Here is a 17,845-nt window from a genome sequence, read left to right on the forward strand (position 1 = left end):
TCGTTGGTGGGAATGTAGAATGGTGCGGCCACTGTGGAAAACAGTATGATGGTTCCTCAAAAACTTAAAAACAGAATAACCATAGGGTCCAGCAATTCCACCTCTGGGCATCTAGCCCAAAGAATTGAAAGCAGAGGCAGGAAGAAATATTTGTACACCCATGTTCATCGCAGTGTTATTCATAAAAACTAAATGGTGAAAGCAATTTAAGTGCCCATCAGTGGATGAATGAATAAACAAAATGTAGTCTGTACCTACAATGGAATATTATTCAGCCTCAAAAAGGAAGGAAATTTTGAGACATGCTACAACATGCATGAACCTTGAGGACATTATGCTAAGTGAAATAAGCCAGTCGCAAAAAACAACTACTCTATGAGTATTTATGAGTCGTAATATGAGGTCCCTGGAGTAATCAAATTTGTAGAGACAGAAGGTAACGTGGTAATTGCCAGGGGTGGGATGAGGAGGAATTGGGAGTTATTGTTGAATGGCGACAGAGCTTCAGTTTGGGAAGATGAAAAGGTTCTGGAGAAGGACGGTGGTGGTTTCACAACAATGTGGATGGACTTAACGCTACTGAACCGTACACTTAAAATGGCGAATTCAGTGGTTAATGGCAGATTTTATGTTATGGGTATTTTACTACAATGAAAAAATTTTTAATTAAAAAATGTAAAGTAGAAGCTATTGGATTATATTTTCAAAACCAAAAAAGTAAGCGTTCAGAAATGAAGAAACATGAAGTTGCTTTAGAAACGTTGGATTTCAACCCAGAAGCTTCTTGTTAGACAGTCAGCAATGCTCTCAGAAGAGAGAACTTGAGACAAGGTCCATCACTAGTCACAGCCATTGTGACAGAGAATTCAGGAGCAGGACCCAGGAGGACTTGAAACAACAAAATCCTGAGCCAGAAGGGAGATGGAGACAATGGCTCTGATGCTGGGTGGGGGTGGAGGACACTAGGCTATGGAACCCAAAGGGCCCTGGACATGTTGGGACCTGACACCCCCAGGCTCCCTTCCCACCCCTCTGTCTGCTTCTTTGCACTCTCCTCTCAGAGTTCTGATTCTCCTGCCTATCCTTTCAATGTTGGGGCTTCCCATGCTCCTTCCCTGGTACATCTTTGCTTTTGTGCTGTGACGACGGCCCCGGCCATCTGGTCTACTCCCAGGGCTTCCAGCGATGTCTATCTAGGGATGCCAACACCAGTGCCTCCACTGTAGACCCTTCCTATCCCATGTTTGACCATCAGCTGCTCCATCACTCAGCCACTCCACGTGGCTGGGCCCCCAGGCCAAACTCATCATCTTCGTCTCCCATTCTGCTCTTCCTTATGTTCCTCATTTCAGCAAAGGGCACCCCGCACTCCCAGAAGCCCAGAAATCTGGTGTCATTCCTCCTTTTCTCAAAACACCCATCAAACTCCCATGATCTGCTGGTCCTGCCCCCTAAAGACCTTTCACACTGGATACTTTTCTTCTTCATTATCACCTCTCAGGTCCAGGCTGCTATCATCTCCCTCCTCTGTCCACCCATTCTCAGCCCTGTAGCCAAATTGAGTTGTCTGCAGTGCAAATCGGATACTATCCCAATGGGCCACAATTGCTGATGCTTCACATCTAAATAGCTTGGCACAGGTTACCTTTCTAACCTCCTCTCCCACCATGACCCCTTTTTCCTCAAGCAGCCAAGTGTGCTTTATGTTCTTGGAATCTACCCTCCTTTCTCTCACCTCTAGGCTCATCGTCATTGATTTCCTCTTGTAACACTCTCCTCCTCCTTTCCTTCTACTTGGCTCATTTCTTCTCATCCTTCAAGCCTCAGCTTAGCTGTCACTTCCTCCAGGAGGATTTCCCTCCATCTCACTGAGCTTGCATTCAGGACCTCTCCCACTGCACCTTGTGTGTCCCTTACCATAATTCTAGACAGACTGCACAGCCATTCTGCTACCTGTGTTCTGCCACTCTAAGCTCCATGAAGACCAGAACCGCTGTGCTCCCAGCACCTAGCACAGGGTAGGCTTTCAATACTAGTTTGTTACTTGGATGAGTGCTGAATGAATGAATGCATGGTCTCAGAGCCCTCAGGTGTTGCCTTCTAGCTGGGGGCCTTTTTGACCCAGCCAGGTACTGATACTCGAATCATTCATGATAGGAGGAGACAGGAGAGCAGGCAAGAGAGAAGGAGCTTCCCATAGTCTATAAATCTCTCCACCCCCATACTCACAGTAGTTTCCTAATGATCACGCCTCTGTATTGTGGAAAGTCTTCGCTCCTGTAAGCTTTATCCATCTGAAAGAAACAAGACAGCTGAGCTCATAGAAGCCTGGAGTGTGCAGCAGCCCCTGTTCTCCTTCCCCAAGGAGCCCCTGTATTAGCCCATAGGAAAGAAGGAAGGGAAGGCAGAGGGATGTTCCCTCTTCCAGGATGTGTTGGAGGGGTATGGCTCAAGGAAGGAGGCTCTCAGAGGAACCGCCCCCCTCTCAGGACTTAGGCTGAAGGGACCCAAGAGCTGAGAAGCCCTGAACAGTAAGTCAAGATGAGCCCTGGCATCCCCTCTCACATTGGTGAATCTAGGCTTCCTCTGCTCTTACCTGACTCTTGAATAGTTGAACAAAATTCAGGTATGTATGGGAGGATATGTTATTTAGGTCTTCTGTGAAATTTCTGTTAGTTACTTTCACTCTCAGTTCTACAGTGGCATTGATTTTTTCTGGGACTTCTGTGGGAAGAGGACACATTATGCATGAGACAGCAACCTCCCAGTAATGCCTTGCAGGATTAGTTAATTCTTCATCTATTGGTTTTGGGGAAGTAGAGGAAGTGTGTAGGAGGGAGGATGGAAACTCAAAAGGCAGGTAGGAGTTGCTGAAACTTCTGCCCCTTGCCTCTGTATACCAGGAAGAGCTAGTGGCCAGGATCACAACCCAGTGACACCTAAATGGAGGCCTCTAGATGATCATCCTGATGAGAGAGGCAGGTTAGCTAGTGAAAAGGACCCAGAAGGGGGAGGCAGAAGGTCCATGTTCTACCTGCGTTTTGGTCTGGGTGAAAGTCACATTTTCTCCTCTACCTGCACAATTAAGCAGTGGTAGCAAATGATCCTTCCAGTGCTGCCCTCCTATTTTAAGTGGTTAAGGGATGTGGGGATGATCTACAAGTCTCAGGAAAGGTCTTTACCTATGAATAAGTATTCCAAGAGGGACTGACACTGGTAACCAAAGTAGCCTTCGGTACAGGCACATTCTTCTCCGTTCCAAGTGGCCCCATTGTAGCACTGCCCTGAGAAGGGGTAGAACATTCACAGAGGTTACCATGGAAGCCCAAAACACAAAAACATTGACTCCTATTCCAAGTCCCATCGTTCAGACACTGCATTGAAAGATGGGGATGGGACCAGATGATCATGCAGCAACCGAGATCCATTTGTCACCACCTCAACCCCCAGGAGAGAGTAGGGAAAGGAAGAGGGACAACAGAGAGGAAGGAAGCAAGAGATAAAAGAGGACACACAAAGGGGCTTCCCTGGTGGCACAGTGGTTGGGAGTCCGCCTGCCAATGCAGGGGGCACGAGTTTGAGCCCTGGTCTGGGAAGATCCCACGTGCCGTGGAGCAACTAAGCCCGTGTGCCACAACTACTGAGCCCGCGAGCCACAGCTACTGAAGCCCGTGAGCCTAGAGCCCGTGCTCCGTGACAGGAGAGGCCCACACACCGCAGCGAAGAGTAGCCCTGGTTCGCCACAGCTAGAGAAAGGCTGCGTGCATCAGGAAAGACCCAAAGCAGCCAAAAATAAAATAAATAAATTTTAAAAAAATAGAGGACACACAAAGAAAACAAGGGCCCTACAAATCAAAAGGGAGCAACATCATCTGCCTGGATGATCTACATTGGTAACAAAAAGGCACTGGAAGTGTGGAACAACATCACAAGGAGTACAAAACTGATTAGCTGATAAGGGAAGATGAGCAGGAGGAACCCATAGAGTGACAAACAAGGAGACCTACTTGTTGTCATAGCTGGAGAGTGGGTTGTCACTCACTGGGTGTACCAGTGAGTGGGGGACGCAGAGTTGAAATGGTACTGAAACCAGGGACTGGAGCACCAGTGGAGCCAGGTGAAGTGGAGGACAGAGGAGGAGAAAAGCCAGAAGTTGACTCCTCTTTGGCAGTCATGGTGATAGGTTCTGAGACCACAATGTGGGTAGAGATCTCACTGGGGCTTAATGCGGAAGGACTTGCATTGTATGTACTATGCAAAGAAGGGGTAGAGAATGATGGTGTGGACCCCTCTGTGGAGGTTGTGTAGAAAGTGGATCCTGGAGGAGAAGATGTGGTCATGTGTCCATAACCACCAGAAGTGATTAAGGATTCTCTAGGCCTTGATGTGGAAGCAGAAATTTCATTCCCTTCAGTAACAGTGCTGTTCAAGGTACCTGTAGGTTTTGATGAATCAGGAGTAGAGGTAGACAATGTGGTTTCCTTGGTGAGGCCTGTGGTTGTCTGTGCAGAGACAGAGGGGGTGGTAAACAGCTGGCTGGAGCTTGAAGAGGAAGCAACGCTACCATAATGCCCAGGATAGGAAGTTCCAGACGAAATGGTTGATTTAGATGATTTGGAAATTGTCGTGAGGACCGAGGGCATTTCAGTAATTGCTGTTGTGTTGTGTCCAGTGCTGGAGGTGGTGGTAGAAAGTTGCTCAGAACTTAAAGGTGTAGAAGATGAGGAGTAAGAGGAGAGTGTGTGTGTTGATGGCGCTGAGAGAGTCGTGGACACAGTGGTTTCAATATAAAATGTCGTTGTTTGTTCATCACCACTGGATGTGGTAATGGATTCAACTGGACGTGAAGTGGACACGAGACTTCCATCCCCTTTAGAAACTGTTGTTGTAGGTGAGTCCATGAGCTGAGGAGAATCAGATATGGTGTTGTGATCTGTGGTTTTCTGAGTAACAACAGTGGCAGTCTGTCTTGATCCAGCTGGGCCAGTGAATGTCTCTCCATTGCTTGATGGGGCTGTAGAAATCCCAGCAACTGTGGTGTGGAAACCCTCAGAAGAGACTGTGGATTCAGACCATTTAGAAGTGGTGGTGGAACTCCCAGTGGCTGTGGTGTGGGAACCCTCAGAAGACGCTGAGAATTCAGTCCCATCAAAAGTGGTGGTGGAACTCCCAGGCCCTGTGATTGGGGAACCCTCAGAAGAGACTGTGGATTCAGACCAACCAGAATTTGTGGGGGAACTCAGAGGGCCTGTGGTGTGGGAACCCTCAGAAGCGACTGTGGATTCAGACCAACCAGAGTTGGTGGTGGAACTCTGAAGGCCTGTGGTTGGGGAAGCCTCAGAAGAGACGGTGGATTCAGACCAACCAGAATTTGTGAGGGAACTCCCAGAGGCTGTGGTGAGGAAATGCTCAGAGGAGACTGTGGATTCAGACCAACCAGAAGTGGTGGTGAAACTCCAAGGACCTGTGGTGTGGGAACCCTCAGAAGACACTGTAGATTCAGACCAACCAGAAGTGGCGGTGGAACTCCAAGGGCCTGTTGTTTGGGAACCCCCATAAGAGACTGTGGAATCAGACCAACTTGAAGTGGTGGCAGAACTCCAAAGGCCTGTGGTGGGGGACTCCTCAGAAGAGACTGTGGATTCAGACCAACCAGAAGTGGTGGTGGAATTCCCATCAACTGTGGTGGGGAAGCCCTCAGAAGACACTCTGGATTTAGACCAACCATATGTTGTGGTGGAATTCTGAAGACCTGCGGTGTGGGAACCCTCAGAAAAGACTGTGGATTCAGACCAACCAGAATTGGTGGCAGAACTCTGAAGGCCTATGGTTGGGGAAGCCTCAGAAGAGAGAGTGGATTCAGACCAACCAGAATTGGTGGGGAAACTCCCAGAGGCTGTGGTGAGGAAACCCTCAGAGGGGACTGTGGATCCAGACCAACCAGAAGCAGTGGTGGAACTACCAACATATGTGGTGTGGAAACTCTCAGAAGATACTGTGGATTCAGACCAACCAGACATGGTGGTGGAACTCTGAAGTCCTGTGTTTGGGGAACCCTCAGAAGAGACAGTGGATTCAGACCAACCAGGAGTGGTGGTGAAGCTCCAAGGGCCTGTGGTGTGGGAACCCTCAGAAGACACTGTGGATTCAGATCTACCAGAAGTGGCAGAGGAACTCCAAGGGCCTGTGGTGGGGGAATCCTCAGAAGAGACTTTGGATTCAGACCCACCAGAAGTGGCAGAGGAACTCCAAGGGCCTGTGGTGGGGGAATCCTCAGAAGAGACTTTGGATTCAGACCCACCAGAAGTGGTAGTGGAACTCCCAGGGCCTGTGGTTGGGGAACCCTCATAAGAGAGTGTGGATTCAGACCAACCAGACGTGGTGGTGGAACTCCCAGAGCCTCTGGTGTGGGAACCCTCAGAAGAGATGGCAGATTCAGACCAACCAGAAGTGATGGTTAAACTTGCAGCGCCTGTGGTGTGGGAACCCTCAGAAGAGACTGTGGATTCAGACCAACCTGAAGTGGTGGCAGAGCTCCAAGGGCCTGTGGTGGGGGAATCCTCAGAAGACACTGTGGATTCAGACCCACCAGAAGTGGTAGTGGAACTCCCAGAGCCTGTGGTTGGGGAACCCTCATAAGAAAGTGTGGATTCAGACCAACCAGACGTGGTGGTGGAGCTCCCAGTGGCTGTGGTGAGGGAACCCTCAGAGGAGACTGTGGACTCAGACCAACCAGAATTTGTGGGGGAACTTCCATCCCCTCTGGTGGGGGAACCCTCAGAAGAGACTGTGGATTCAGTCCAGCCCAAAGTGGTGGTGGAACTCTGAAGGCCTGAGATGTGGGAACCCTCAGAAGAGATGGTGGATTCTGACCAAGTGGAAGTCGTGGTGGAACTCACAGTGCTTTCGCTGGAAGCAGAACTTGGATTGCAAGTTGTGGATGTCTCTCCTGGAATAAAATAAGTGGTAGACAGTTGATGAGGACTTGAAGGGGATGCAGTTCTTCCACCACTTTCGGTATAGGTGGTCGGAGGACTGTTGTTAACAAATCTGAAGCGTGTCTAGAGAATTGTTTCTTTAGTGAATGTCATGGCTGTTTGTCCAAAGACTTGAGTGGTGGTTGATTCACCAGAACCAGAAGGTGATGAAGCTCTTATATTATCAGTAGTATGGAAGGTGGCAGATGGAACTGATAATTCTTAGAGTATTGTAGGAAAAGTGGATTGCCCGGTAGTAATTATGGCTGACGGTCCATCACCACTAGAAGTGTATAGGAGTCACCGGGACTTGTTTTGTGGACATTCTTGGTTAAGGTGTTTGCAGATGACACCGTGAATTGGGAAAACTCAGAGATGATACTTTGGTATGTGATTTTGTTACTGAGTTTAATGGCAGTCTGTCCCAGGCTGCCTGGGACATAGCTTGTCAGCCTGTGACACTGAAGCACGGCTTTCCTTTTCAGGGGTATAGGATGCCCCTATGTCAGGGGCATCTGTAGATATGGATAATTTACCAATGGTGATCTAGACCTTTGTCTCTTCTGTTGAGTATAGTAGTTTATTTATAGGGCAAAGTATCACTAGCTAATATTCTGGGGGTTAATGTGATTTATGACTTGAATTGTTAGTTGTATGGCTGTGGATTTTGACAAATCTGTATGTTCATATATATACACACACACACACATATATACATATATACACATATATACGTGTACATGATTTTTCTCAACCCACAGTGTCATCTGCAAACACCTTAAATAAGAATGCCTCCATATCAAATATATATGTATACTGTTACCCAATATTGCCTGTACATTCCTCCCAGGCACCCAGAGACATGTTCATTTCCTTTGGCACTCTGCATAAATTCAAGCTGATATTAGTACTCACACACCCCCTGCACATTCCTTTTGCCCCTCACATTCTGTGATCTGCAGGCCACACACTCCCCTTCCGTCATGTGGCTGACACTTAGTCTGACAAATCTCTCTTCACAATCCTTTACATGTGAGATTCCTCCTCTACCCCAGCACTTCCCACTGACCCAGGAGGAACAGGAGAGCTAAGGCAGTCACCCATTACTGTGGATAATTCATTCCCTATCCTTTCTCTCCAGATATACTTACACAGAGGCTAGCCACTCTACCTGGAATACTACCACCACTACCTGGCTGTCCTGGGACCCCGGCGACTGCCCAGATGAGCTCTTCCTCCACCCTGGTCCCACAGCCCACTCGATGGGCTGCAGCTCTCTGATAATGGGAGCTGGGCTTGCACCCTGGGACTGGAGGGCTTCTTCTGTGTTCTCTGTGCCACTAAGAACATGTGACTGCACACGTGAGACTCTATTTTCCTATGGAAGTTGGGACTATAATCTCTGGCTCCTCTTCACCCTGCCTATAAGACGAATAAGATGGAATATGGATAGAATCTTTGTGACAATTGTACCATAAATCTAGGGATTATTAGGAATTCCACAGGATGGTGTATAGAAACCTCCTTGAGAGGGCAGGGCATGCGACCGCCTGTCCCTCCTGTCGGTCCCCCACTCCTCTGCAAAGATGCCCTGGGGCTGCATCTTTCTCACCTCTCAGGAAGGTGGACTTTGGCCCCTGGCAGAGAGGACTGTGGAGGCCGTTAAGGCGGTGGCACCCTCCGCCCTCCCAGACGCTCCCATTTTCACAGGGTCCTAAAAGAGGCAGACAGTCACAGGGAGAGGCCGGGAGCTGGACCAGGACTGGAGGCCAGGGTAGTGGACAATTAGCGAAGATATGTCATTCACACCAACAGTTCTGGATCGTTGGCTTTGCAGAGCTACCATCAGAACATTAAGGGAGAGACTTCCCTGGTGGTCCAGTGACTAAGACTCCATGGTCCCAATGCAGGGGTCCCAGGTTCGATCCCTGGTCAGGGAACTAGATCCTGCGTGCCGCAACTAAGACCAGGAGCAGGCAGATAAAAAAAAATTTTAAAAAGAAAAAGAACATTAGGGGAAGAGTGATATCAAATCGTTGATTAAGGCAGTTCGGGTCAAAGGTGGCATAATGCCTATGATTTGTGGAATTCTAAAGCAATGTAAAAAATTGACAAGATTGCTTGGTTGTTTTTAAGTCAGTAGATATGTTTGTTTTGCCCAATTCTCCTGCCTACAGAGTTAGGTTTTGCCTAATTCAGCATGGGGAAGAGAAGCGGCTGAGCTGAGAGGCTGCCAAGGGTGGAGGTGGGGCCTCCCTGGGGCTCGGGTATGAAGAGGCTCAGAGAGAGAGAGAGAGAGAGAGAGACCACACATGGGGCCTCTGGTCAACCCAAAGCAGAGGGTAGCAGGGCTCAGAGTAAACCCAGGCTGGCGGACAAATGAGCCCCTACCCCTCACGGGGTGTCCTGGCCCCCCAGTGCAATTCGGGGGCAGTCAAGGCCCATTTGAAGGGACAGTGGGAGTCAACAGGGTGGGAGAGGGAGGGAACCACCCTTCTGCCTTTCTCAGAAGGCTTTGAAAAGAAAGTAATATCGAAGCTGTCTTTTTCCCTTCTTCTTTAAAAAGAAGGGGTTTTGTGGACTTAGGCATTACAAATTTTACTGGACTTTTTAAGTTATAAAAGTAGACTATTTTTGCTGAGAAAGTCAAACAATGAGAAAGCATATAAAGGCAATTTATGATCGTGTCCCTAACTGAGTCACAAAGAATAAATAGGGGTGGGGAGAGGTGACATTTATTGGCGGCCTATCAAATTCCTGTGTAGCCATATCACAACTGTAACTCAATGACTGTGTATGTAATTCCCTCTGCCCCTCTCTGAGACATAGAGAACATTTCTGCCCCGTTCAGCCTGAACCAGAGAGGCTGCTGCATGAGCACGTCTTGAGTAAAGGAGAGAATGAATACTGCAACGTCTACCTGACACTTCTTCTTAGTTATTTAATGTAACCCTGGGAGGTAGACATGAATATTCCTGTTTCACACCTGAATTGAGGGTCTAAGGGTTAAATACTTTCCGAGTTCACCCAGCTGGAAGGTAGAATTCAAGCACAATCTGAAGGTAAGTTTTACTTTTAGCACAAGAAAAGGGTTTCTCGAGTGGCGAAGAGCAAAGAAAACCTTTCAGGCGGGGGGAACAGCATGTGTGGAAGCTCAGAGTACATGTTTGGGGCGGAGCTAAATACTGAGAGACCAGAGGGGGCAGAAGGAAGGCTGGCAAGGTGGGTGTGAAGCCAGCTCTGGACTTGACTCAGCAGCAGTGGAGAACATCCAGCAAAAGGCCATGATCACAGCTGTGCCTTGGGAGCAGAGCCCTGGAGTGAAGGGCAGTGAGGGCAGAGGCATGGAGATTGACTGATGAGCCCACGGCAGTTACATAGTGGGACGCCGGGGGCCCCAGTGAAGGCCAGGACACTCGTTGGCATGGCCTCTGGACAGGCTGTCTTTGATCTTTATTCCTGAATTCACACCATTTACTCCCTTTTACTGCCACCCATGTCTTCGCTATAGTTGCCGACCAGCTCGAGTGCCCAAGTCCCTGTCCTTTTCACCAGGCTGCCCTTCCTCCTGGAATTTCTCATCTCCTTCAGGTCCTAAGACACCACTGCCTCCTAACCACCCTTCTCCTCCCTGGTGCTGTTCTTTCCTGCTCACTATCTAACTGAGACCCTCAAGATAAAGGCTCTGGGGCTTCCCTGGTTGCGCAGTGGTTGAGAGTCCGCCTGCTGATGCAGGGGACACGGGTTCGTGCCCCGGTCCGGGAAGATCCCACATGCCGCGGAGCGGCTAGGCCCGTGAGCCATGGCCGCTGAGCCTGCGCGTCCGGAGCCTGTGCTCCGCAACGGGAGAGGCCACAACAGTGAGAGGCCCGCGTACCACAAAAAAAAAAAAAAAAAAAGATAAGGGCTCTGCCGTATCCCCCACCTCCCCGGCAGCAGCCCCGTCCATGCCCAAGGCTTTCACTCATTTCTGGGAGGGACAAGAAAAAGGCACCCTAGACTGTGCCCTGTGAAGAGCTTCAGAACCTTCCCAGCCTGAGATTCCGGTGGTCACGTCATCCCCAAAGGATGCGTCAGAGAAGTTGAGCAAACTCCTTCCCAAAGTCAACCTCCAGGGTCAGAAGATGTTCCACCAGGAAGCTGAGCAAAGGAAAAACACAGACATTCTCCACAGAAACAATGTACATGGCCAATGAGCCTATGAGAAGAAAATGGTCAACTTCACTGGTAAGCTTATCACATTGCACCCCCCTCTGTGATGTTAAGTAACGTAGCTGGTATTGGTTGGGGAATAAGATGCTGATGGACGTTAGCTTAGTGTCATATTTCTAAAGGATAATTTTGAAAATGTGCATCAGGGATCGTGGCAGAGTCATACCATTTTAATGATTCCACTTCTAGTTACTGACCCTCAAGTAAAGTAATCTGATGCAGATTTTTTTAAAAAATGTTTTACGAGAAGGTTTATTGCATCATTATCTATGAAAGATTGGGGAAAACCTGTCCAAGAATAAAAGAATAGGAGACCAGTTAGAGGACTAGGGTATTCCATAAAATAGAATATTAATCAGCCACTGAAACAGAAACTGCCCCTAGAATAAATCTACGTACCTATTCAGAAAAAGACCAAAATGTTAGCAACGTTCATCTGAGTGGTAAGCTTAAGAGAGATTTTCCTCCTTTTGTTTGTCTATATTTTCTAAATGTTCTACCATAAATAGGCATTCACGATATAATGTCTAAACATAATAAATGCATATGCTGTAAAAATTAAAACTTAGGTGTGCCCAGTACCTTGGAGAACTCATGCAAAATCACTAATAATTCCCAAGCTGGGATTCCCCACACCTCTGTGATCAAAATGCTTTAACAAAAATGATCTAATGTCTGTGTTGCACTAGCCATCCAAGACACCAGCTCTCCTACCAAACAAGTAAAATTTTACTTTCTTGTCCTGTGTACAGTTCTTATCGCTTCTTTCTTTAAAAGATAATCATTTGAGTTAGGCAGCTGGTTTGCCAAGCAAGTTTTTCACTTGGTGGCATTCTTGGGAAAAAGCCCTCGAGAACACCTTGGGACAAGTCTGAAGATCGCCATCTCGATATAAGACGGTCCCCTCCTACCACCTCCAAAACACATTTCTGCTTGTGGTGGCTCAGCGGGGTCCATGGGAGCAGCCCTGAAGGGTGGGGTGTGGAGCGGGGGGCACACCTGTGAGGGCAGGTGCTACCCAGCTACGGGATCTTGTGCAGTTAACCTCTCTGAACTTCCATTTCCCCCGGAAAATGGGGATGAATGATGCCTGCCTTCACCACCCTTCTCATTCTAGAACAGGGGTCCCCAACCCCCGGGCCGTGGACGGGCACCAGTCCGCAGCCTGTTAGGAACCGGGCCACACAGCAGAAGGTAAGCCGCGGGCAGGCGAGCGAAACTTCATCTGCCGCTCCCCGTCGCTCCCCATTGCTTGCATTACCGCCTGAACCAACCCCCCGTTCCCCACCTCCTGTCCGTGGAAAAATTGTCTTCCACAAAACCCGTCCCTGGTGCCAAAAAGGTTGGGGACCACTGTTCTAGAATATCCTACAAGAGAAGCCATGTGGGGGCCACTAGGCTGTGTCACTCAGTCCTGGGTGTACTTTCAGCCCTGCCACACACAACCTCAGTGACTTGGGCCTGTCTCCTTTTCTGGAAGGTCATTCCCACCTGGCAGAGTCGCCTTAGGGGTGAGACAAGGCCGGGGCCACCTTGCCTCCGCCCCCCACCCCCTGCCCTGCACACACCTGTGGCGAATGAATGGGCTTCCCAGCTTCCTAGCACCAGCAGCCAGGGCCACCTGCCGCTGCCCCTGCCCACTGCCTCCCTGAGGGCTGTTGCTCTGATTGCTGTAGAAGCATGGTAGAGTGGGTTGAATTATGTCCCCCCAAAAGATATGTCCAAGTCCTAATCCCCATATACCCTTGAGGGTGACCTTATTTGGAAATAAGGTCTTTGCAGATGTAATTAAGTTAAGGATCTCAAGATCAGATCATCCTGGATTTAGGGTGGGCTCTAAATCCAATGACTGGTGTCCTTATAAGAGAAAGGCAAGGGGGACTTGACACAAACAGGGAAGCAGGCTATGAGAAGACAGATGCAGAGGTTGGAGTGATGCCACACAACCAAGCAACGCCAAGAACCACCAGAAGCTGGAAGGGACAATGAGAGCCTCTGGAGGGACCAGGCCCTGATGATACCTTATTTCGGATTTCTGGCCTCCATAGCTATGAGAGAATAAATTTCTGTTGTTTGAAGCACAAAGCCTATCGTAATTTGTTGTAGCGGCCTCAGGAAACTAACACACACGGACACCCCCAGTTAGAGCATGTGGTAAAGAATGTGGGCTCTGGAGCCTGACAGCGTGGGTTCCCATCCTGGCTCCTCCACCTGATAGATGGGAAGCCTTGAACTAGTTAGTTAACATCTCCATGCCTCAGTTTCCCCATGTAAAACAGAAATCAGTAACAGTGCTTCTTCCCAGGGTCGCTGGGAAATTTAACTGAGATATCAGTTAGAACACTGTCTAGCGTATAGTAGGCCCTCAGTGAACACCAGCCCTTCTGATCATTAGTGTCACACCCAGACAGCGGGAGGCGTGGCTTCCTGATGTGTTGTACCCAGGGAATCTGTTTGTCACTACTCCAGTTCTGTCCATAGCTACGCATGGCTTTGTCAGTTCTGAAATTGTCTAAAGGCTTTGAGCATCTATTACGACTCCCTCCCTGGACTCCCCGTCAGCCAGCAAACTCCAGTGTCACCTCTCCCTACAGGCTCCCAGCTCAGCCCAGGGGACAGCCTCTGAGTGGTACCCTCTTCACCCTCCTCCACCGGGGCCCCTCTCGGAGCCTCAGCAGCAGCCCTGGGTTGTGGTTCTTTCTGCCCCGTTCCCGTGTTTCTGTCTAATAAACAAGACTATAAACTGGCTTATTCATCCTACCTGGTTCAGAGCACCTGCCTGGGCAGAGCCAGGTCTCCTGTGTTTGCTGAATGAGTAAGTTTATTACTCTGCGTAAAACACTAAACGTAAGCCCCCCCTATGACTCAGTGATTCTACTTCCAATTATAAATCCAAGAGAAATGAGTGCACGTGTCCATCCAAAAATGTGTACAAGACCTGTAGTGGCTTTATCCATAATAGCAAAAACAAAAAAAACAAAAAAATACAACTACTGCCTTTTAATTGCTCTAAATTTATGTCACCTACGCTTCAAAGGTCGCCCCTTTGTCTACTGTGAACAAGTCTGTTGTGACCTTCACCACACTTTTTTTTTTTTTTTAAACCCCACATTTGTTTATTTATTTGGCTGTCATGGGTCTTCGTTTCTGTGCGAGGGCTTTCTCTAGCTGTGGCGAGCGGGGGCCACTCTTCATCGCGGTGCGCAGGCCTCTCGCTATCGCGGCCTCTCTTGTAGCGGAGCACAAGCTCCAGACGTGCAGGCTCAGTAGTTGTGGCTCACGGGCCTAGTTGCTCTGCGGCATGTGGGATCTTCCCAGACCAGGGCTCGAACCCGTGTCCCCTGCATTAGCAGGCAGATTCTCAACCACTGCGCCACCAGGGAAGCCCCAGCACACTTTTATACACCGGACGTTTCCACTTCCACTTTCACCTTTCTAGACTCCAGAACTCTGACCCCTTGAGGTTCCCTGCTGCCATCCTGAGCAGCTCCTCCCCCACCCTTCCTAGGAACACTCTGGAGCTTCATGTACACAAAACAGGACACAGACTCCAATCCTCAAGTTGATCCCTGGTGTTGTGTGGTCTTTGCGGCCCTTGCAGCACATGGAGAATGGAGAGTTCTAGACCATGTCCCTCTCTTTATCCTCCTTCCTGAGTCCCAGGCCTCTAGGAAAGCTCCCTCCAGAAATCCCATGCTCAGCCCAAGCTCAACAGGCCTGCCTGGAGCCCTTTGTCAACCACCAAAAAGAATCTCCTGCTCCCCAGTCACACAGGTTCTAGAACCATCTATCTTGGTGCCCATCATCAAGAGGGACCTTCCTCTCTATTTCCAAGGAACTTGGGTTCCCAGCTGGACCCCCATGGCCTCATGCCAGGATGGCTCCCAACGTCCCTCTTTGCACCTGTCCTGGCAGGGGTGACCCACCCCTGCTCTGTCCTTGGAGGTCCTCTGGTGTCTAAAAGCCTCCACCTGGTTTTGATGCTCCTGTTACCCAAAGGTATTCCCTCACCAACCTGCTTTCCCCACCGGGCACATGCCCCTCACCTTTGGGACATTCCTACACCTCGACTCCCCTGCACAGCCCTGCAGCGTTTTTCTACTTTCTCAGGCTGCCATTCCTTCTCCCCACTGTTCAGTTGTCCAAGACTTCATCAGTCCTCTTGGTGAACTGGGGTACCAAGAGCAGGGAGCAGATGAGAAACAAAGAAAACCACATATGCCACCAGCGGTCTCTGATCTGACTTCTGAAGAGGACCCAGAATGCACGCAGTGGGATGGAGGTATTGCAGAGGGCGGAGGGCCTCCAGTGCGGGGTCAGGGCAGCACAAACCTAGTATCATATGGGTGAGGTCCTGCTAATTATCATATAATCATGGGTCATGCTGGTCCCAGGTAAGTCACTCACCCTCTCTGAGTCTCTCTTTCCTGTCTGCCTTCCTTTCCTTTCCTAATTTTCCTGATGAGTCATACAGGCTACATGCTCTGAAATGGCTTTGTGAATAGCAGAGCCTTCTGCGAGTAGGGGGCTGGGGGGCTTGGGGTGTCATCAGGCCTGGTGCCCCCGGAATGGCCCTCCTTGCCTGAACTCCCCACTCCCGATGGCTCCGTGCCTTTATCAAGACAGATGCTTTTGACTCCTTGGCGTTCTAACGGACTCAACATGGTCTTTTCCATGCGATTATGAGCACCTTGCAATACTTTGTGTGGGTGGCTGTCTCGAAGGCATGGCGGGAGAAACAGAGGCAATACCCTTGCTGATTTCTGGGTCCTTCATCACTGTCATCGTCATCCCCACCATCCCCCTCCTCAGCATCTGCCTGGGGAGCAGGGATGGGAGGACCCCTCCTAAGGTTGACCCCCTTCCATAGCTTCCTTTTCTCTGTGTATTAGCTTAAGGCTAAAATGTCTTTAATTAACATATTTTCATAATGTCCCTAAAGCCACGAAGTTCACACCCCCAGTCCTGGCTCCTCTCCCCTTGGCTTCTCCCAGCCAGTGCTGCTGCCCCCAACATGTCTTGGTAGGGGAGGAAGAAGTACATTAAGGCATGGTCAGCTGAGGTGGCCCCTAGGGGCCTAAGTTCCTGCGTGGCTTCTCTCACAGCCGCCCTGAAGACCTCCAAGGCCTCCGGCCGCAGCTCCCACCCTCCCACCCACCCACCCCCTTGCCACCGCTCATCACACACCATGCATGTCCTTCAACTCAAGACATGTCTCTTTCACCTGGCACCTTGGGCTCACTCCCCCAATGCCCCTCACCCCAGCATCTGCCCTGCCCACCCCTTCCCAGGGGCACTTCCCTGTCTCGGGGGAACCAGAAAGTCTGTTCCGCATGAGGGAACCCATGGGAATCAGCTTGTAACCAGTCTCTTCCCAGACAAACGGCCGTGAAAAGGTTTAACACGGACCACAGAGTCTGTCTCTCCCTCAGCCTTTCAGCCATTTCTAACCAGAGGGGCTGTCCCTGGCACCCCTGAGGCTCTCCCCAGGCAAGGAGGGAAGCTGCTGGACACCCCGTGGACTCCTGCCCTCCCTGGCCAGGGCTGGCAGCCTGTGCAGTGTCTCTGTGAGGTTTGGAAAGGGCCGACCCTTAGGCTGGGGCAGACCCCAGGATGAGGGCAGGCAGAGCCCCCTGTTTTCCCAGGGGGAAGCCTGGAGAACAGAATGGGTGGATTCCAGCTCCCACTCAGCCCCGGGGTGGGGCTTGGTGCAAACTCTCAACAGCACAGCACAGTCCAGGCCCCTTCCTCCTCACCCGCAGGTCTCCGGGGTGACCCCTTTAGCTTCCAAAGGCGGGATGAGGTCATGGCCTGGGTGTCCAGCCCTTGGGCAGCCCCCTCCCCTGAAAAGCGAGGGAGGGAAGGAAGAAGGGAGGCTAGCCACCTGCAGCCCTGCCTGAGGCCAGCACACACCGGGACCACCGCGGGGCTCGGGCTGTATCTCACTCACCTGATGTCGTGGATGTGGCAACGTCGGACGCCCAGAGCCAGAGAGCCATTGACAGGATCCAGGTCGCCAGCATCTCCCTGAGAGTGAGGCCCTGGGTGTAGGATCTTCGCACATCAGAAGAAACCAAGAAACGAGTGCCTCCCAGGGAGGGGTCAACCATATAAAGGAGCCCAGAGACCTTTGCCTCAGGAAGGACACTGCCTGGCCCCGGGTGGAGGTGAGACGATGGGGTTGGTGGGTGACACGGGGAGTTGGCCAAAGGGCAGCCGGTCAACCCTCCTCCTCTCTAAGAGACCTGAACCTCCCTCTGCGGGATCTCTATAGTGTGGAAGCCAGAGTCATGGGAGGGGCAGGGCAGGAGGAAGGGACAGGCAGCAGAGGCGTGAGTGCGCGATGGTTGCCAAGATGCGAGGGCCAAGAAACCCAGGGAGACGGTGACTATGGAGGGAGGGTCAACAGAACCCTAGAAGGAGCTGCCAGAGGGACCAGGCCAAGTGAAGGACCCTCCGCCCTTACTCCCAAGAGGCCCCCCTTCGGGTCTTCCTTCCTCATCACCCACTTCGAGCTGGCCCCTTCTGAAGAAGGGCAGTGCCTTCCCCCGGGCCCCCTCTGCCCACCAGCGCTTCTCCTGGGTGGGACTTCCACTCACACCTGAGGCTTTATGGTCCTGGTCTCTACCCGCACACTGGCCACTGTCAGTCTCTCT

At 50.5% G+C, this 17,845-nt stretch overlaps 1 protein-coding gene across 1 annotated transcript in view; it reads right to left on the minus strand.

The window, feature by feature from the left end:
* Positions 1–17,845, minus strand: part of MUC12 (mucin 12, cell surface associated) — a 41,654-nt gene that overhangs the window by 4,635 nt on the left and 19,174 nt on the right. Inside the window, exons 2-4 of the mRNA XM_069541389.1 lie at positions 3,183–3,284; positions 2,597–2,724; positions 2,230–2,294 (exon numbers count right to left, since the gene is read on the minus strand). Coding sequence (XP_069397490.1) covers positions 2,230–2,294; positions 2,597–2,724; positions 3,183–3,284 — 295 coding nt within the window. The remainder of the gene's footprint in view (positions 1–2,229; positions 2,295–2,596; positions 2,725–3,182; positions 3,285–17,845) is intronic.

The sequence above is a fragment of the Delphinus delphis genome, chromosome 15, assembly GCF_949987515.2.
Source record: "Delphinus delphis chromosome 15, mDelDel1.2, whole genome shotgun sequence".
Taxonomy (NCBI): domain Eukaryota; kingdom Metazoa; phylum Chordata; class Mammalia; order Artiodactyla; family Delphinidae; genus Delphinus; species Delphinus delphis.